The following is a 20,981-nucleotide window of genomic DNA, read 5'->3' as shown; positions in this document are numbered from 1 at the left end:
CTTTCTCACTTATCATCACTTGTGATATTTTAATTACAAATGCACTTTTGTATTTTGGGTGACATAGAGATAGATCAGGTCATAGTGTATGTGGTGAAAGAAGTCCTGATTACCTGTATCTTGCAATAGTCCAAATAGTGCAAATGTTGCTGAGTGAAACTGAGCACTCCAAGAAGATGAACAAACTCCCCCACAAAACAAAAAACCTCAGGGAAAAAACGTTAAATAAACCCACGAAGAGAAAATTTAAAGAGATTTCCCTTCTCCAAACAGGATTATATATTAGATGGGAAATGGAAATTAAGCAAAATGAACAGAAAGTTGTAACACAGGGTCAATGTGGGACACACAGTAAGTCTGTGAACCTGCAATGCAGGGCAAGCCATCTGGCAAATATGTAGCCTGCTGCCAGTTTGCACAAAATCTGTAGTAGGCTTAAAGATTGATGTTTTGGACTATGGTCAGAAAAATGAATTCAGATAAATGAAGTAAATTAAAAGATGCACCATTAAAATATAATGGATTATATAGCCTATTTAAATAGCATATATCTGTAATATTTTATTAAGTCAGTACCAGTTACTCTGTTACTTAAGTACAGTACTTTTCTGCAAGTACTTTGGTATGTGCACTCAATCACTTTCAATCTCTGCTTGTGATAATAAACATAAATTATTCATTATAGTCATGCATTAAGCATTGCTTGTAAAAATGCTTAAATAGACCTAAAATCATCTGTGGTTCATAATTTCATGATTTCTTTACCAATTTCGCTTTTCATGTCCATTAATTTTTCTTTTTTTCTGCTTCAGTCCTTTTTGTTTATGCATTAGATCTGCAAAGGGTAAAAATTACAGATGTTCATGTTATATTATTTACTTTAAATGCAGGCATGGGGGACTATTATAGCTTTTGCTATGTTGCATTATGAAACCAAATGTGCATCTTATTTATATAGCATTTTTAATTAATTAATTTAGATAGATAGATAGATAGATAGATAGATAGATAGATAGATAGATAGATAGATAGATAGATAGATGCAATATCTATTGGACTGGGGTCAGTCCAATAGATATTGCACTGACCCCAGCAGTGGTTCAATATAGACATAGGAACTGAAGGAAGGAAATACCCATTAATTATAAATACAGTTTTTTATGCATGTTAAGAGGTCTATAATTTTCAAAGAATAAATTAATTTGAATTAAGTCCACATATACAGATAATATGTACTTGTGAATTTCACAGAAAAGCCATATAGGCCTTTTAAAAGAGCCCTTTACAGTATTTTCTTCAAGGCATTTTAGGTATTGACATGTTCGGCAGTCTCAGCAGCAGCCTAGAGTGCCAGTCAGTTCCTGTCTTGTGTTTGTCTTTATATAGCCTTAACTTCCCTTTCAGTAAGAATCACAAACATTCCCATACCATTTCTCTCTTAGCAAACTGCAGATGTGATCAGCTGACTAAGTTTTGATCAGCATGGAGCATTGAAGTGTGATTACCATAAATCCCAGTGTAAAATATTCTGTAGGCGGTCAGAGAGTTGCAGATCACCATAGTGTGGGAGGGAAAGCTGTCACCAGTAATTACACTAGTTGCACTGTAACACCCCTGGTAAATTCATGACTTACAAAAGTGCAACTGTTGCGTGAGTTCTGTTCACCCGAAACAAGCAAACATAGGCTACACAAGCTGCTTTTACACATCTCTTACATTCACGGTTTAAATCATCAGCAGTCATGGAAGCAGCCCTACAAAGGCTCTTCTTAGGTAGAGTGTTTTTAGAGCTAAATGCTAATGTCAGCGTGCTCAGAATGAAAGACATGCTGATGTTTAACATTTACAACCTAATCATTTCCAAATAATCATAACATGCAAAAAAAAAAAAAAAAAAAACTTAGGTCTTTCATTAGAGTTTTGCCATTGTCAGTATGTGCAGCAGCATTAAGAGTTATTTTGAGCTAAGGGGCCTATCGTAAAGCATAAAAATAGCACAATAACAAAATGTGGACACGTGTTTATAGCCATAATTCACTTTTAAACGCTCCAGTGCGTCTTTCAGTGCTGTCACAAAATTGCGGTTTTGCATGTCCTACATCTTATTACTTAATACCTCAAAAGACAGCTGTTCAGTCCTGTTACTGTAACTACTCCTTTTTGTATTCTGTCATACACATTTAAAAATAGAAATCTATTTACTTGAGAAGTTACAAAAAAATCCTAGAAGAAGACAAGTAATTATTACTAATTAATCCAGAGGACAAGTGTTCGTGTGTCCTAAAGTAGCCCTGCTTTCCATGCTCTAATGCATCATAAAAGTGAAATTAAATTAGTTCTCCTGAAAGTTTACGAAGGGAAAATCACTTTTCCTCCTTTCCTTAGCTGTCTTTCCTGTCTATCACACATACGACATGGGGAATTCCCGTGCATCTCGTCGAGACTTTACTTTTACTATGAAAAAACTACAATCTGATTGGCTGACACGCTCGTGAACAAAGCATGAACGCATGTTTTATTCGTCCCTCTTCAGACCATCTCTCTCTCTCTTTCTCTCTCTCTCTCTCTCTCTCTCTCACACACACACACACACACACATAGTGGGAATTCCTGGAAGATTTTTCCACAACAGAGTGTCAGACTCGTTTGATAACTTGGTTGAGGGGTGACCCAGCTTTTTAGATTGATGTCGAAATACGCACAGGTTCATCATCCTATATCATCATATCACGTTTGTGTTTCGGCACTAACCAGGCGAAAACGTCTCTGTCTAAAGTCACATTATGTGTCGCCATGTGAGGATCATCATCTCCACTGTGTCACTTTTCATCCATAGTGTGAGGCTGAACGTGCAGAGGGAAAAGAGAGCTTCTTGTTTGACTGTATCGGAATGTAGTCAAGCTGGAGACTGTGCGTTTTTTCTCCATTTCGTTTTCCACCGCACACGTTGCCTTGGGCGCGCACTTGCGCAATTGTAGTATGGAGAGCTGCGGAAAGTCTGCGCGTCTCATTTCTCACCTCCCGTACAAGCAGCGAAGGAGGGGGGCGTGTGAGAAGAGGCGAGAGGGAAACCCATGACTTCCGCGTTTTTCCTCCGTGTGTGAAACTAAGTGCACAGTACAGTAGGCTATAAAAACCATAATGGAACTTACAAGAACGACAGTCACCTCAGGACCCGGAGTGGGCTGCATAACATCTAACTTGTGGCAGCACAACAGCGAACATCTGGAGCTGTGCAACCTCCGAAGCTTGTAGTCTGTTTAGACCTCCAGATTGCTGATCCTAAAAACCGGGACGGTGTGGACTCTCTCCCCGAAGCTCAGACATCCTACTGCCGATTGATGGGACAGACCAATACAGACATGGATACTGAGTCTCTTCAGAAAAGCGAACGTCGGCGTGGAAGCTGCCTGGACGGTTTTCTGGTCATATCCATCATTTTTCTGTTTGTGGCGTTGACAGCTGTGACTGGAGGAGGATTGGTGATTGTGATGGACATGCGGTCCAAACTGGAGCGCATGCCGTCACCTATGGCCTCTGAGTCAAAGTGGACTAAAGAAGACGCTCCATACGCAGCATACAAGGTAAACAAATACCTCCATTAATAGCTTGAAGTTTGACTGCTTAGATTTATTTTCTTTTCCTGGTTTAAAACTTGTCCTCTACACATTTTAATTCCCTTCATCTTTTCTCTTTTGTTAACAGACGCAAAATTTTGTCTACCTGCGAGCCGCATCAAGTAAGTCGATCTTTCTGTGCTATATACAAATATGCCATATATGTCATATTGTTGTTGTTTAAAGACTGCTTTTAATAATGATGTTAAAGTAGCAATACCGCATTCAGCCATATAATTGCCTGATCTGGCTGTTTTTTCACTCTCCAGTCATTTCAGTTTAAAGCTAATCTCTAATCTGAATCACTATAATGATGTCAAATGGATTTTATGTTAGTTCTTAGTTCGGATCAGTTAAGACTTAAGGCAAGATATTGCCAGAAAGGAATGCAGCTGCCTGTTGATCCACTGTGTAAATATGATGTAAATTAAAAGCGTTGTCTCCTCCTGCAGGCGAGTTGCAGAACCATACCATGCCCTGGACTCTCGTCCACTACTCGTCTGTGTCGTCTCTGGGAAGCAACTTCAATTTTGACTCAAAGCAGCACACACTGACGCCAGAAAAGGTGGGAACCTACTTCATGTACATTGATCTCAACCTCACCTGCACATACAAGTGCAACGCAGGCCTCCTCACCTTACAAGTGGGCGATAAGATGACTTGTGAGGTGGCACTGCCGGCTGTGGCAGATTCAAAGCCTGTGAGCAAGAAATGCTGGGCAGTGAGCCGGATAGACGGGCAGAAACTGTACACTCAGATGACTGTATCAGAGGGACTGAAGGAGTGGGAACTGAAGCTGGATAGCTCAGGATTTGGGATGTTCCTAGTGGACTAATATGGACATTGCAGTGCTCCTGCTGCATCAAGATGCCGTGTTGGTGCTGGTGTTATTTTCAAAGCTATAACAAATTAACTTGTGAACTGAAAGTGTAAGATGATAAAGCTTTCTGTGATTTGAAGGTGGAATCCCAGGAGAAGTTGCAGTTATGATAATGCAACAGGACATGTAAAAAAAAAAAACAGACACTCACCTCATTCTGTGTAATTATGTACGTGTTAATCTGTATATTTGTATGTGATATAGACCTATTTATTTGGTTGATATTGAACTATTTATGTACTTATATTTATACTGGTATTGCTATTTTTTTTAAAGAAACTTATTTTGAGGTAGATACCACTACATTAGTGTTGATGTGCAATACACTGATTCTAAAAAGCCTACAATGAGTTAAATATGACTTTATAGCTCTGTTTTGTTTTATAAATGTCTGGGAACATAAGGTGAAGGCTTACAAAAATATGTCAGTATAATTCTGCTCCAAATCTTCAAAAAGCGCCTCAGGAATCTCATTTAGATCTACTACAGTTAAGCAGAGTCATTTAATCTCTTCTGGCAAATGGGAAACAGTGATGAGTCCAATAAAATGATCCCAATGTAATCAAGACATGGCTAGAGTTACTGAAATGTTTTTTTGGTGCACTATACTGAGAAAATGTAGTGTTTTTGAAAAATATGTCTACTGGACAAACTGCACATTGTGGAATGTGCGTATTTACAATCCATATTAAATATAGATTTAGGAATATGGTGTGAGAAGCAAAACATGACGAGTGTGAAAGTGATTGTGACAAAGTTTGAAGTGGAATATATGAAAAGCTTATAGGCAAGGGAAAGTTTCTTGATGTTACATAGCCCATACCGGGAACTGGATGTACATCACTTCCTGTTTATTTACCATACTGTGCAGTTTCGAAAAAAAAAAAAAACACAAGCCTGTGTTCATAAAAAGCCAAGGTGCAGATATTCAGTTATGGCTTTTATTTTGTCAGATGTCTATAGGTTCAAACTGTTGATTTTGAGTCGTCTTTCCTAAATTAATACATTAATATTTACACCATTCACCACGTGTCTGTGCATGTGCGTGTGTGCGCGCGCGGATACACGGCTTTTGACACATCTTTAAAGGCTGTTTGATAGTTATGATTTGGTTTTAGTGTTCAGGTTAGAATTAGAGTAAAGGGTTGGGTTAGTCATTTAGTTGTGATATTTATAATTACGATACAGGACTGAGATGTGTTGTGTCCTCAAAAAGACATAGCACAAGTGTGATTTGTGTGTGTGTGTGTGTGCGTGTGTGTGTGTGTGTTTTGAAGTACAAGTGATTGTTTAGATTCAGAGCTATCAGCGGATAAGCTGTCATCATGTATCTTACAAGTCTGTTGTAGTGATGAACCTACAGACATCTCAGTGTTCTCAACTACACGCAGCCTTTTTCACTGTAAAAGCTCTATTAACCAACTTTGCACCACCTGTTCAGTGAGTCACTAGTCAGCTGATGAACACAGTGAAGCATTTAGCAGCTAAAAAGCCAGATAGTTCGCTCACGGGTGCTAAAATAAAGTCAAATTTTGACCTACATTCATCAGGTGTCCAGAAATACTACCCAATGTAAATGATAATGTTGATCCAGAGCTGCTGAATGTGTAAATGTTGGCTAAGAAGTTCACCATATCAGTTCAAAAGCTGATGTGTTCTTGAGTTGACACTCTAGAAGTATTACAGTTGTGGTCTACTGCCCTGTTTGTAATGTGAATGAGTGGCAGGTGATGTGATTATTGGTTTGACATGATTTAAGTGATCTACAAATGGTGGTAACACAGAGGGTGCACCAGCCAAGGCAGGAAGCAGAAATGCTGTAAACCATGAAACATCGATGTAAACAATAAAGGCTTTAAATGCTGAAAAATCTGACTTACACCGGATTTTGTAAGAAACTAAACGCATTCGATTCCTTGTTTCGCCTCAAGGATACACACAGTGAGTAACACTGTGTATTAACAACTTTTACTTGTTCGCAAGAAAACTCTACAGTGCATTCATTTATTTGCTAGCACTCTTCTTCATCCCTATCTGTTTTTGGTGGATTGCTGCTGTACATCTTGACCTGTTACAACTACCTGTTGCGTGCCTTGCATTTGTTCTCTCATGTGCATGCATGAGACAAACAGAGCAGAGACCCAACAACGTGGTTAAGTTGAAGATATTATTTTAAATACTGTAGGATGGTTTAGAATGATGCATCATATTTTTAAAGATGAGCAATGCATGTGAATGTACGTCAAATCATGTAAAATCTTACTTTTTAAAGTAACTAATAACAATTATCAAATGAATGCAATACAGCAAAAAGTAGTCTTTGTCACTGAAATGTAGTGTAATAGAAGTATAAGTTACATGAATTAGAAATAAACTTTAAATTATACTTAAATACGCCTGTAGAGCAAAAACACTTAAGACCTTCCAACATAAATGAACAGCACAGCTTTCCTGCTCATGCTGCAACAGTATTATCTTGTTTGTGTGTTTGTTTCACTCTGATGTATATCTGGCTCAGAGCAGGAAATGACCCAAATATCTTAGTAGCATCTAAGGTCAGTCTCTCCACCTACATAAAACAGTCTCAGTGTTGATATTAGTTTGCCTGGTAGTCTACCTGTCTACATGCTTTCCTGTGGTTTACTGTGCCTTCTCTTTCCACTCTTATTCCCTAGCAGAATCCCACAGTGGCTGCCAGGCTGGCCTTACTTAGCATCTCTACATCTCTATATGGCTTTTTCCATTCGACACTGGTGCAATGTTTGAGAACTTTCCACTGTACACTGTGAGAAGAGCTGAGTCAGCCACATCAACCTCAGTACCTCAGTACTCTTACCCTCTTTCATCCTCTCCACAGTGCATCCTTACTCAACCACATCCTGCTCTTCACACATACAGAGTTGCACTGCCTTGCAGGTGCTTGTGTATGTTCTGTGTGTGGAAAATAAATCTGCAGCTGTGTTATGTGGGACAAGCAACTTTGTCTTGTTTCACTGCGCGAAAACTCCAAATGGTTCAGTCTTGTGTGTTTGCAAGGTTTTGTGTGAACAGAAAAAGAACTGTTTTCTATTTCTTATTCTTCCATTGATCTAATAAAAATAGTTATTTTCACTGATATTTATATGGTCTTACAGGAAATACATGCCAGCTCACATTTTTGTAAAAAGAATTTTATTCACAGGACAAAATATGGAACAAATGACCAAGTAAGATAGTATAATCTGAATATCAGATACTTTTTGATATCACAACTATTTGTTGCTTTTTCAGAAGTGATTGAAAAACATAGTGGCACAGTGGAGCAGTGTTTAACACTGTTACTTCGCAATAGCAAGGATCTATTTTCAAACCTGCCAGGTAATTGGGACCTTTCTGTGTGGAATATACATGTTCTCCCGCGTCTGCGTAGGGTTTCTCCAGCTTTATTCCTTCCACAGCCCGAACACATGCAGGTTAGATTGACTGGTGATTCCAAGTCGCCTTTAGGAGTAGACCTATCCAATATCTGCACCCCTGCCTTCACAATCAAGTACAGTATATATTAGATTATATATATTGTATATATTAGATGTAAAAAAATATAGTGTAAATAAACAAATGGACAAATATAATGTGATCACAAAGTGGAATAAACACATTTTGATGTTTTTAAGGAAAAATCATGAAAGCTCCCATGAAGTTGTAGGCTGGTCCTGGACGTATCTTCTGTATATTGTCCAACTTGACAAAAATCCTGTCTCCACTCTGCAGGTGGAATATTCCAGCCAGGAAACTGCTCCACATGTCCTCTGCACCTACAGTCTTTGGACTGGAGGTTTTTGGGCTCCTGCAGCGAAAACTGTACGAAAGATGCCACAAGACAAGATGTCACAAAGAAGACTTCCTTCACCATAAAGACAACAGCACTGATGTCAGTGTGTTAGTGAAGCGACTGTACAAACAGGTGGCATTCAAATAAGCACATGTGCAACAAGAGGGGAAGGAAATAAAGGTGTGGTGCAGTACAAACCTTTTTGACTTCATGAGTTCTATAGATTGGCCATAGGCACTGGTGTTTTTCATGACCTTGTGCTGGATAAGCAAACACTCCTCTGCAGCATTTAATTGCACTTTGGAGTAGAGGTAATAGTAACCATCCTTCTCCACTAACAGTTGGCCTTTGTTGTAGCCCATATGGTGGGTGATAGCTTCACCCCCTACATTTACCCATTGCACCACACTGTTCTCCCCTTCAGGATTATTGGAGCCTAAGATAAAGACAAGAAAGAAAAAAGAAAAGAGTTGTTTGAACAAAAAATGAAAAAAAAAAGTTAAATTCAATCATTTAAGTCATGTACAGTATTAGGTTTAAGTGATAAGAGGTCTCTAACCCATCAGGTGTGCGAACGGCCTCTGCCTCCTCTGATCCAGATGTGGTGGCACAGTGGGAATCTCATTAGAATCTGTTTAACAAAGCAGGATCAGATCAGCTAGTCATATAAACAGTCAATCAATAAACAAATCAATCAATATAATAACTCCATATTTGAATTTACACACAAGATTTTACATGTTTGAACTCTTAAGATTTGATGCTGTCAACATTTAACATCTTAGTTGTTGACAGCTGGTAAACTTAAAAAGTTGGTTTGCTCATCACATATAATATATGATGACAGGGAATGATTACCTCTAGATCCTCTTTGGCTCATTATGATGCCACCCTGAAAAACACATAAAAACAGTTCAAAGTTATAGCTCCAACACACAAGGCAGTTTGAAAGTGTAACCTACTGTATGACTCACAAAGACACACGTACTATTCACCTACGCTTACCTGCTGACCAGATGTGTTAGAACTGTGCAGGGTAAATGCCTGTGGGGGGGGTAATAAAGAAACCATGAAACAAAGATGAACACATGAGTGATAAAATCTGAGTTTGTGAGCAAGATGTCAAAAGTTCAAGTGCATGTAAGAAGAGGAACTGTACTGGTTTGAGGGGCCCAACAGAAATGTGTGAAAATGTGAAAACATCCACACATGCACTTTAGATAGGGTACAGGAGTAAGCAATCCACTGTCTATATTCACATATTAGAATAAAGATATTTAAATGTGTCAAACTGAATAATTGATGCTGATATTGATCAATTAATAATTAAAAACAGACTTACAATCATAATTCCTACATTACATGACAGATGTCTCTGACTGTTATCGGAATCCAAGTTAATTCTGGTTACTGACAAATACAGCAGCTGATAATGGGATGAGTTATTTTTAGAGTGTTACTCATCATATTGTTTTTCTAAACAGCCACTAAAGGTTTTATTTGATTTTTGACTGTAGAACATTTTACACCATTTGCAAAGTACATAACACAGAGGCAGGTGTGTAATAAACAGTGTTATGAAACAGTCATTTCATAATGACAAGTTGTAAAGTGGCCATTGCACTTGAGAGAGAAAGGAAAGGGAAGTAGAAGTAGAGAAAGAGTCCATCTGACATATTCGTCATTATTGACCAAAACATAAAAAAACTGTCTATCAGTGAATCTAGACATGATGTAAAATAAGAGGGAAATTCTAGTGCAAAGGAATTTCCACGCACTCCACATAAGGGTGCTTTTCTGTTCATTCTGACAGATGCAGGCACTCACACGCAAACCTTGTCCTTACCTCAGTTTTTTTATATAAACTGTAGATGAAACATCCCTCGATAACAAGTCCAGACACAACCAGTCCCAAAACCAGGAAGAAAAACTTTTGGCCTATTCCCATCCACCTTGGTTTCTTCTTGCTAGGCATGTGGACGTAGGAGGCCTGGCTATCCACCACAAACACCTGGGGGCAGGTACCTGCACCACCTTCTTCCATCCCGCCAGAACACACTCCACTTAGTACTAAAGGTCAAAGGGCCCACTGTGACCAGGAAAGTGCCACTGAAAGAGACAGGGTTAGGGTTAGTTAGAGCAAACAGGGAACAGAAAGGCAGAGACAAAAGACATGCTGGCAGTGGACAAGAAACAAACAGAAACGGACATGAAGCATGAACACGTGGAATCAGGAGATTTTTTCCACACAACTTACAGTAAGTGCATGCGATGCAGCCAGTTTATGGGAAACAAAGACATTTCTACACAGTGCTGACTGCAGCAAGAACACAGGGCATGCCATGACAGGGCCAATTTATCAAAATAAAACAACATATTTTTTATCATGCTGAAGATAGTTAAAAGGAGATTACCTTATAGTTAAAATGTACGCTGGACGTTCCTTCACTGTTCAGTCAACCATCCAGTGGTGCTGGGGAGTTTTCATACACTCCTCTGAAGCTCCTTTGGGATACTGAACGGCAAAAATGTTTTCACACACTCCTCTGAAGCTCCTTCTGGATACTGAACGGCAAAAATGTCCTTTAACACCCTTTTTAAATAACAATAATAATAATATTTATAATATTATACCACTGTCTATCATTGCTTCACTTAGATATACCACCTCAAAAAAGAAAATCTTCTGCCTGTACCAGAGACAGATTTAAGCCCTGCCTCACCTCTTGTGTTCGCTCGCCAGCTGTCAACTATCACTAATATTGCTTTTCAAGCAAACTCATGTAAGGAGGAAATGAAGATGACATGGGGAAGAGGCAAAGAGAGAGAGAGAGAGAGACAGTGAGACAGAGAGTAATGTGCATGTGAGTGTGTATGCGTGGGACACTCCCTACAACTACTGTATGTAGTTATCGTCCCTCAGCTGACACTTCCTTTTCTCTCTATCTACATTTTCTCACTCCTCATGCCTCATTTTCTATTGAAGGCTTTTGGTTTTTCTTCATAGTTACTGTTGCTGTGTGTTTTTTTTTGGCAAACCTTTCTTTGTCATGCTGACCCACATGCTTTAGGCAAATTTCTGATCTTTTTGAATGATTCAGGGTGACATTAAAATTTAAACAGTGAGGGTAAAAGTTGTGGGGACTGAGTTGGGGTCAGGCTGTAAGTCAGTTAGCAGTTTTATTTCATACAGTTAACAGCTTTATTTAAGTCCTTAATAAAAGTTTTCAAAATAAGCATAAGTAGAAATTAATAAATAGCCATATTTCTTTGAGCAAACGGAAGAAAAGAAAAGAGAAAAAGGATTAGACCGAGAAGCTGTAGGGTGAAGCTTTCGGCCTATTACACCTGAAACTAACACCCAGACTTCAGACTGCTACCCACTGCTGGTACCGCACTTTTGCACTGTCACCCACATTGCAGTATTCAAATAAAGCCTCTTAACAGGCTGTCAGCTTACAAGTATAGTATGACAATTTGAGAACCATGTTGCTTTTATTGTTATTTCTATTTTGAGGATTGGCGGTTTCTGCTAATTTCAGCTGAACAACCAGCAGCAACCTGCTGCGATTGAAGACGACTAATGTTGTAAAGCGGTTTGCTTTGCTGTCTCCAGCTAAGCAAACCGCAGAACACGGCCTCTTTTTTAAAAAAATGTTTCCTCTTATATTTACACCTGTACCTCTAAGTACTGCTAGGTTCAAGTGTTACCTCACTTTGAGTCTTCTTGTCCTTTCTGTGATTTATCAATACTTGGTTTCTGTTTTAGGGAACAATGTGTTTTGTGTGTGCTTACAACATACAACCAATGTAATTCCACCTTACGTATGTGTGGACAGCTGAGCAGAAGTACAGAAATGTAGAGTGTTTATTGGTTATTGATATTTCTTCTTTTAATTTTTCTTCCCCTTTTTTCTTTTTCATCATAAATCTCTAAGCTAAGCAATCTGAGAAATATTGTTTTTCTTTCTTTATCAAACATATGTTTCACATGTCAATACTGACATTGCCTGTTTTCTTTTTCTGTGCTTCTTGAATCGTGTGTCAAATGTGCTGAGGATTCACTGAAGTATCTGAACTACATGAAGAGATCATTTCCTTTTTGTTCTGTCTGAAAGGTGTGGTGATTTCAGCCCAAACTGATTTTTTTCTTGTTTGTTGCAGGAGGGGGCAGTTTGACAAGACAGACTCCATGTGTTGAAACCATACTACATACTCTCTGACTCTCTTGCTACCCACACACAGTAAACGATACTTCAAAGCACACTCACACACACACACACAGAGGTGGGTAGGACAGATGGTTGAAGTGGGCCTGAGTGTGGTTTTTCAAAAACCTTGAAAAAGTTACTAAGGTGTAGATGAACCCAGATATGGATCCTCAGACAGAACAGGTATTGTATAGGTACTGTAAAATAAATGGAAAATGAGAAAAACACCCTGCATCTTCCCCTCTCCATGTTGTATCTTCTTTCAATCAAATCATTATCTATTTCCTATTTTTACCCCACAACATTACCCATGTTGCTCTCAATTCCCATTTTGCACACATTACCCTAATCCCTCACAAAATTTGCAATGCTTCTCATTTTCATCACATTTCCCATTTTCTTTGTTGCTTGTTCATATGATAATCAAACTGATTTGAGATTTGTTTAGGCTGTGGGTGTCTAACTTTTTGCACCATATAGACATAGACTGGAGAAACAGAAAGAGCATGGGTGAAAGAAACTTGTCACGTAGCCATTTTCTGTGATTATTTCTTTAGCCCTGTCTGAATCCATAGTGACAAATCCTTTTCATTGCTCTTTCACAGAAAGCCATTACAGTTGACCAGCATGCACTGTACCAAGATCCTACCTAGCACTGGATTTTGTTGGTGAAATGCACCAAGTATTGATGTTATTCATTACTGTAGGAACAGAGTCACTGTTAATACTAGTAACACCTGTACTTTTCCTACTATGACCGGTCAAAATGTCTATGAAAAATGCATTTCGAGAGCCTTTTACAGGGGGAGTGAATTTACAGAGTGAACAGTGAATTAATGAACAAAGGTAGTGATTTCAAACACTGGAAAATAATGCTAAACAGGAAACCTGACAGGCTGTTGACATCTCATTTGTGCTGTCTGTAAAAGTGATACATGCAGGTTGACACAGACATGCTGGTACAGTTCAGTTATTTAAGTTTTCATATCACAGCAGGGCAGACAGGTGCAGGTAATACATGGGTTTTTATTTAGGTGTCAGCAGTCAAGCACTGACAGTGAATACAGTCAATGCTTGCTAATTAGCACATCTTAACAAACCTAGCCATTATTCATTTTCATAGTAGCAATTGTGAAAAAGGTCATGTCAGAATATTAAAGCACTGTGCTGTACTGTTCATTGGCAATAGCTGACCCTAATAATTGTTACATTAATTAAAACTTAAAATGATGCCCTTCTCTGAGCCATACAATGAAAACACTGATGTCATAATCTCAATAGCTTCTTAGGCGTTTGTGACATGAAGATCTGTTTGCATTACCATTTAAACAGTTACCTACCCTCCTTTTGCATGCCCAAATTAAACTAGCTGTTGTACTTACATTTTAAGGGATATATTGATGAGCTTGGTATCATTGGAAAGGAAACATTTTCTAGTTTATTGTGGCTTTTCATCTGGAAACATACCTTTCTATAGGTCGGGGCAGGTATGGCGTTTAAAATGGCTAATCCACTGAGCTCGTTCTTGACCTTGAAAACAGCAGCAAAATACCCTGCACACTGTCAACTGCTGGATTATTAACCAGCAAAACGAAAATAGTGAATAAAAACATTATTCTCTACAGTCTTTGGAACATATTGTTGTCTGACCACGCACACTTAAAAATAAGGATGACTTTATTACCATAGAATTGAACAACTAACAAGTGTTCACACTGGGAACCGTAAATATTTTGCTTTAAAAAATAAATTATAAATGATTTGTTGGAGCTTGGGGAAATAACGCCTTGAAGTAGTGGGGGTCAGTAGGTAGCACAATATACTGCTTTTGTTTGTGTATTAGTGTTACTTGAGCCTCATATGGTCTAACCTCTGCATAGCCACCTAGTTATTTATATTCAGTTGGTGTTTACAATGGCGCTCAGTGAAGACCCGAACCCTGCAATGATTGGAGGAGGACTGCTACTATTCGTACTCTGATTGGTCTTCAGTGCGGTCTTCGTTCGGGCCTCCATCCAATCACAGCCTCGCAAAGTTCTACAGCGGAAGAGAGAGATGCAAAGGAGATGGCAGCGCTTAGATAGCCCTATGTTTGGAAATATCTCCACCATGGACCTTCACCGCAGGAAAGAGGGGAGCAGAGAACAGCTGCTGGTCCTCGCAGTGTTGTTCGGGTGGTGTTTGGCGTCTGTGCGCTGTTACGGACCGAGCCAAGACAGCGAGCTGACGTTTCTGCTGCCAGCCGGGACTTCCGACTGTTTCTTCCAGACAGCGGTGAAGAATGGGACGATGGAGGTGGAATATCAGGTGTGTGTGTGTGTGTGTGTGTGTGTGTGTGTGTGTGTGTGTGTGTGTGTGTGTGTGTGTGTGTGTGTGTGTGTGTTTGTGTGAGAGAGTGGGCGTGTGTATGTGTGTGCGTGCGCACGCGTGCATGTGGTCAGCAGATGTTGATGCCTGTCTGTTATGATAAGCCTTAAGCAAATGACATTACATCATCTGGTGGCTTTACACCAAGGGATAATGATAGTACCAGGTTTATTTATTGAACACCTTTTGTGAAAGACTGCAGTAAAACAAAGACAAGTGCTTCTCTCAGAGGGATCAGAGCCTAACACGGTATAGGAGATGTAAGTAATAATGAGCCACCTTGTGAATGATAGCCTGGACATGTGCTGTGTTTCTGAAGGTTGCACATCCTGGTAGCCTCTGGTCCAGCAAATTAAAACCCTGAAGTGAGGTTCTGGTCCTGGTCTGTCCTGGTCTGTCTAGGACTGAGCGGGAGGAACAGGCGGGAAAACATCTGTTGTCTTAGATTTGTCCATGCACTAATTTAAAAGACATAAGAGTCAAGAAAATAATGTTAAAGTCAATAACTAACGTTTATTTACAGGATCTGTACACCCTCACTAGTGTGAATTAAACACATTCATTGCTTTTTAAGAGTATTTTAACAGGAGGACTGTGTGCAGAGTGAAATCTCCCTTTGGAAATTCTAAAGTATAAAAAAACAACTAAAGACCGTTATAATTTCCAAGCCACACTTTTTGTCCCTTTTGTTAATTAAATTACTGCTACAGGGGACTAAGAAGGTGACTCAAATGATTATTCGACTATACAAATATTTGTTTATTAAATGACATTCTACTCTGCATTACTAGTGTCAAAACTGTGCACCACTATATATTTACACTGGAACACCTCTCATAAAGTAAAGTTACTGGAGTCAGCATTGTGTTTGTTTAGTGGGAGAGTCTAAAAGACAACATTAGGCTTTCTCCTGCGATTCACACGTAATCCTTGTTGAATGTATTTGTCTTGAGGCATTTAAGTGGTCTAGTGGTTAAGACACATGCCGTATAACTGCAGCGTACGTGGTACATTCACTGTGGCATGTCATACCACCATCACTGTACATATATTTCCTGTCTACATCTAATAAAAGTAAATAAAATTTTTAATCATTATCTCAGTTGAAAAGAAGGAAGTTGTTTAAGATTGTACAACCCCAATTCCAAAAACGTTGAGACACAGTGTACATTTAAATGCAATGATTTGTAAATCTCAAAAGCCCATATTTTATTCACAATAGGCCATAGAAAACATCATAAGTTTAACCTGTCATTAGGTTATTTTGAAATTGATGGCAGCAACACGTCTCTAAAAAGTTGGGCAGAGGCAACAGAAGGCTGGAAAAGTAAGTGGCACTAACAAGCTGGAAGAACATCTTGCAACTAATTAACTAATCTGTGAAAAGCTGCGTCGACAAATTGTCGAACAATTTCAGAAAAATGTTTCTCGACATAAAATGGCAAAGACTTTAAAATGATCACCCTCTACACAACATACTATAATATCATCAAAAGATTGTGAGAATCTGAGGAAATCTCTGTGAAAGAGACAAAGGTGAAACATAATACTGGATGCCCATGATCTTTGGCCCCTCAGACTCCACTGCATCAAAAACAGCCATGATTCTGTGGTGGACATCATTGCATGGACTCGGGAATACTTCCAAAAATCACTCTCTGTTAAGACAGTTCATCATCCAAAAATGCAAGTTAAAGCTCTATCATGGAACAAAGAAGCCATATATGAACATGATCCAGAAACGTTGCTGTCTTCTCTGGGCCAGAGCTCATTTAAAATGGCCTGTGGAGGTGGAATACTGTTCTGTCGTGAGATGAATTAAAATTTGACCTTCTTTTCGGCAACCATGGGCGCCACGTCCTCTGGACTAAAGAGGAGAGGGACCATGTGGCTTGTTTCAGTGCTCATACCTATAGAATAGGCAGCTTGCACATCTGGAAAGGCACCATCAATGTTGAAAGATATATCCAGGTTTTATATATTTCAGCAGATCAATGCTAAACCTCATACTGCATCTATGACTAGAAGAGTCTGGGTGCTGCACTGGCCTGCCTGCAGTCCAGACCTTTCACCTATTGAAAATATTTGGTGCATCTTGAATTGAAAAATATTACAAAGAAAACCCAGGACTGTTGAGCAGTTGGAATCCTATATCATGCAAGAATGGGACAATAATCCTTTCCCAAAAGTCCAGCTACTGGTTTCCTCGGGTCCCAGACATTTACAGCATGTTAAAAGAAGAGGGGATGCTACACTGTGGGCCTGTCCTAATTTTTTTTAGATGTGTTGTGGCAGTCAATTTCAAAATGATATTTGTTCTTAAAATGGTACATTTTCTGTTTAAATATTTGATATGTTTTTTTGTTATCTATTGTGAATAAAATGTTCATTTATGAGATTTGCAAATCCTTGCATTCTGTTTTTATATAGATTTTACACAGCGTCTGCAGGATTGCAGATAACATTTGAGAGGTGGCAGCACAGTGAACTATACACGTGTGTGTATATATATATATATATATATATATATATATATATATACACATGTATAATTCACTGTGCTGCCACCTATTTGTGTGCCCATCCAGGTGATAGCAGGTGCTGGTATGGATGTAGACTTCACCATACTCTCCCCAGAAGGCCAGCCGCTCCTCATCGAGTCTCGACGCTCTGACGGAGTTCATGTGTTAGTGCTGCCTTACCTTGGACTGAACCCTTAAGCATAGTTCAAATTTCGACGGCATTGTTGGCCCTGTCTGTTTAACTTTCACTTTATTTCATTTTGTTCCAGGGTGGAGCCTACAGTGGAGGGAGACTATCAAATATGCTTTGACAACAGCTTCAGTCGTTTCTCAGAGAAGATGGTGTTCTTTGAGATTATCATTGAGGGTCAAGGAGGAGATGTGGGTGGAGATGATGAGTGGGCGGGTTTAGAGGAGACTGATGGAAACCTGCTCGAGTACAAGCTGGAGGACATCCGGGTGAGATGCACGTTTTCAATGTAAAAAATAATCTGAAATGGAAATCCAGTTCATTATGTCAACTGAACTCTTTCAAGTTACATCCAGGCAAAATGTTTTGTATGTATTTTGCATATTTTAGTTAAACATGAAAAGGCAACTTTTTCAGGATTAGCTCTGTCCTTGCTCTTGTTTTTTCCTCTGCACCAAAATATTATTAACAGCTTGAAAACAATAAACTACTATAGCTACTATAGATGTTTTCTATCTTTAATTGATTTTGATAATCAGGCTGGATCAGGCGATCATTATTCTATGTTTTTAACTGTCAACAAATGGAAAGACCAAAACAATTAACTAATTCTTCTAATATACGTTGTCTGTGAATCCATACCTAATATCTTATTCCTCTGTGTAACGGGGTCACCATTGTTGTTCAAAAGCTGCTCATCTGAAGTCAGTCCTATACTGTTCATGATGCCATAAATAATATTCTGCAGCTGAAGTCCCCAACAAATGAACCATTAACTGCTGCTTAAGTAATGTTAGTTAATTATAATCTAATAGTTAATTATTCAATTATTTGACATTAAAAAATTGTTTACCCCTGACACATTTTCTTCTGTGTTCAGTAGGAACAATTTGAGCTTGAGGCTCACAGCCACAGAAACACAGACAGGGGGAAGTGGGAAAGTATTGAAAAGCCGACGAAGACACTGGTGATTTTGATCCTGTCAAGGGAGTTGCTGACAGTGTGGAAAATATAGAATAACGTCAGCTATAACCTTTAACTAATGTGCCTACTCGAAGACACCTAACTGCTAACACCGACTGCTAACATCAGCTAGTCTGCACACCACATTAGCTAAGCCAAACCACAATAAAGGTTGCATGAATAAGTGTTATGGCTTGATAGGTGACATGTTGACACAAAATTACAACCAGCACAGAAAATAAACATGTTGCAGAAATCTGTTGAAACAGCCATTAACATCCACTGTTACCAAGGTCCTCCACAGAGGTTGTGGTAGAAATACCTTAAAGCTCTGTACTTTTGAGATTGTATTATCCAAGTAATGTTGTTTCCTCTGTCTCTTACTCTTTTCTGTCACTGCAACCATCAATTTCCTCAGGAGACTATGGACTCTATGCACAGACGCTTGGAGCGAAGCCAGCAGATGCAGACAGTTTTGCGGGCCTTTGAGGCACGGGACCGAAACCTCCTGGAAGATAATCTTTGGAGGGTCTCATTCTGGTCATGTGCTAGTGTGGTGGTGATGCTGTGTGTGGCCCTCACCCAGGTAAATAGAGCACTGACACACCACAGAATACAGCAGGGTTTGGGCTAATCACAGTTCTCATTACTGAATGACAGTACCCAACATCCTGTTTATTTCTCCGTTCCCAGGTCTACACTGTCCGTAAACTGTTTGATGATAAACGGAGGGTCTGCACGTAGAACATGGTGATCCATTGCAAAACAAACCTGGAAGGAAATCAGTCCCAACACAAAATGTCCAGCTGGTTACCCATTCAAATTATGTGGCATTACTTCTCATATTGTCTACATTTACACCAGCACTCAGTATCAAATCTAGTGATTCGTTCACAAGCAATAATTAATTATTATAAGATCAGGGAGAGTAACCAGAGACTGAGGAAGTTGAAGTTAGTCATTTGTGCCTTTAATGTCAAATCTTACCACAAACCAATGAGGGATATACATTTGTAAATGCACTACCTACACGTACTGAACAAAAAAGGTAGAATAACCGCTGTCCTACGTTTTCAAAACTGGTTTGAGGTATTTGGATTTTTTTTTTTTGGTTTGTTTTTTTTTTTTTGCTAAAGGTGAAGTTATTCTAATAAAGGTTAAAGGTCTGTTATATAAGAACTCAAAAACAGATCCACAGAGCTTATAGTTTTCCAGTTTACAGGAGATTTCAATGTGCAATAGTGATAGTTATGTGCATGTTTGTTCTTTCTGAGAGTAAAAGATCCCGCCATTGGTGATGTGACGATTAGCCCAAATGCTTCCTTTGTTAAAGCCTGTTTGATGGTTAGTTTTTTTGACGTTACTGATTTCTTCTCATGTGCCAATACATTTGTTTCAGATTCGTCCGATTCTATTTAGATTTCCACTGACTGTTTTTAAAATTAGAGCAGTTTTATTACATATTCTTAAAGAAAATTAAGATCATCACGTTTACAAGGGAGTCGATATTAATAAATGCATTTTTATAAAGTAAATACCTGGTTTAGTGTGAGTTACCTTCATAAAATTAAAACTGACAGAGCTGATAATTACATATTCTTTGTAAATATGTCCTGTGATGATTAGGATAGTCATTGAATTAATACAATAAAGCAAAAGCTCTATCACAAAGGTTTGTATGAAAATCCACTTTCACCTTTGTATTTTTTTAAGTTACTTGAAGAAAAGAATTGCATGTAAATCACAAGAAATCTTGGTGCTGATGGCATAGACATGTTTCATGATCACTATGTTTAGTCTTTGTAACTGCCCAAAACATAACCCAAATTATCAATATATCATTATATTTTCCCAGAGCCACTTGGAAGAAGTACTCACATATCTTGACAGCCAAACGTTTACTTATTTTTGTAAATGCAGCGCCCCCTGATGTCTGACCTTAGCTGAAATGTAATAAAGCCATTTATAAAAATACCTTTGACATTAGGGTGAAGTTGGTTCAGAGGTTAAATACCAAGTCCCATTTGATCAGGCACTTACAAAATCAGGATGAATAGACTGGACTTGATCCTATAATATATAACAACAACAGCAATAATAATAACACCGAATTTTTTTTTGGTCTACCATGAAAATTGATAAACATAGCAACTTTATATTTATTTGTAGCATGCAAATAGCTATTATGAACACTATTCACTCTATAGCAATTTAAGAAAAAAGGTGTAACTGCTGTAAAACCTACTGTTAATACAATCTAATATACTATATGTGTGTGTAGATTGTATTTTTTGCCACCAAGATAGTTTCTTGAGCCTTTGATTTACTGCATAGATTTTTATTTCTATTTGCTGGCTGACTTATCCATCCAACCAAACTGAGGAAACTAAAGTACTAAAGTAGTATTTATAGGCAGACAG

The 20,981-nt window shown here is 38.6% G+C and overlaps 3 protein-coding genes across 4 annotated transcripts; 2 read left to right on the top strand and 1 right to left on the bottom strand.

Moving 5' to 3' along the window:
- Window positions 1–3,014: 3,014 nt before the first annotated feature.
- Window positions 3,015–6,361, top strand: LOC113128288 (uncharacterized). The gene is made up of 3 exons (XM_026303502.1): window positions 3,015–3,584; window positions 3,706–3,739; window positions 4,070–6,361. Exons 1-3 carry the CDS (start codon window positions 3,342–3,344, stop codon window positions 4,450–4,452), a joined length of 660 nt encoding a protein of 219 aa, XP_026159287.1. The 5' UTR covers window positions 3,015–3,341; the 3' UTR covers window positions 4,453–6,361.
- Window positions 6,362–7,651: 1,290 nt separating this feature from the next.
- LOC113127743 (tumor necrosis factor ligand superfamily member 14-like) lies at window positions 7,652–11,171 on the bottom strand. Of its 2 annotated transcripts, none has more exons than XM_026302491.1 (8): window positions 11,032–11,171; window positions 10,723–10,873; window positions 10,155–10,417; window positions 9,314–9,352; window positions 9,167–9,200; window positions 8,868–8,939; window positions 8,507–8,744; window positions 7,652–8,335 (listed from the first exon to the last, which is right to left on the bottom strand). In XM_026302491.1, the coding sequence occupies exons 3-8, from the start codon at window positions 10,350–10,352 to the stop codon at window positions 8,146–8,148; spliced, it is 771 nt and encodes a 256-aa protein (XP_026158276.1). In that variant the 5' UTR covers window positions 10,353–10,417; window positions 10,723–10,873; window positions 11,032–11,171; the 3' UTR covers window positions 7,652–8,145. The 2 variants fall into 2 exon arrangements, with proteins under 2 accessions (XP_026158276.1, XP_026158275.1); XM_026302490.1 differs by having other exon boundaries at window positions 10,977–11,132.
- Window positions 11,172–14,559: 3,388 nt separating this feature from the next.
- Window positions 14,560–20,535, top strand: tmed1b (transmembrane p24 trafficking protein 1b). Its single transcript, XM_026302492.1, has 5 exons — window positions 14,560–14,826; window positions 17,475–17,572; window positions 17,678–17,867; window positions 18,980–19,147; window positions 19,255–20,535. Exons 1-5 carry the CDS (start codon window positions 14,575–14,577, stop codon window positions 19,303–19,305), a joined length of 759 nt encoding a protein of 252 aa, XP_026158277.1. The 5' UTR covers window positions 14,560–14,574; the 3' UTR covers window positions 19,306–20,535.
- The last annotated feature ends 446 nt before the right edge of the window (window positions 20,536–20,981 follow it).

The sequence above is a fragment of the Mastacembelus armatus genome, chromosome 1, assembly GCF_900324485.2.
Source record: "Mastacembelus armatus chromosome 1, fMasArm1.2, whole genome shotgun sequence".
In the NCBI taxonomy this organism is placed as follows: Eukaryota; Metazoa; Chordata; class Actinopteri; order Synbranchiformes; family Mastacembelidae; genus Mastacembelus; species Mastacembelus armatus.
This window is presented reverse-complemented; position numbering and strand designations above follow the sequence as displayed.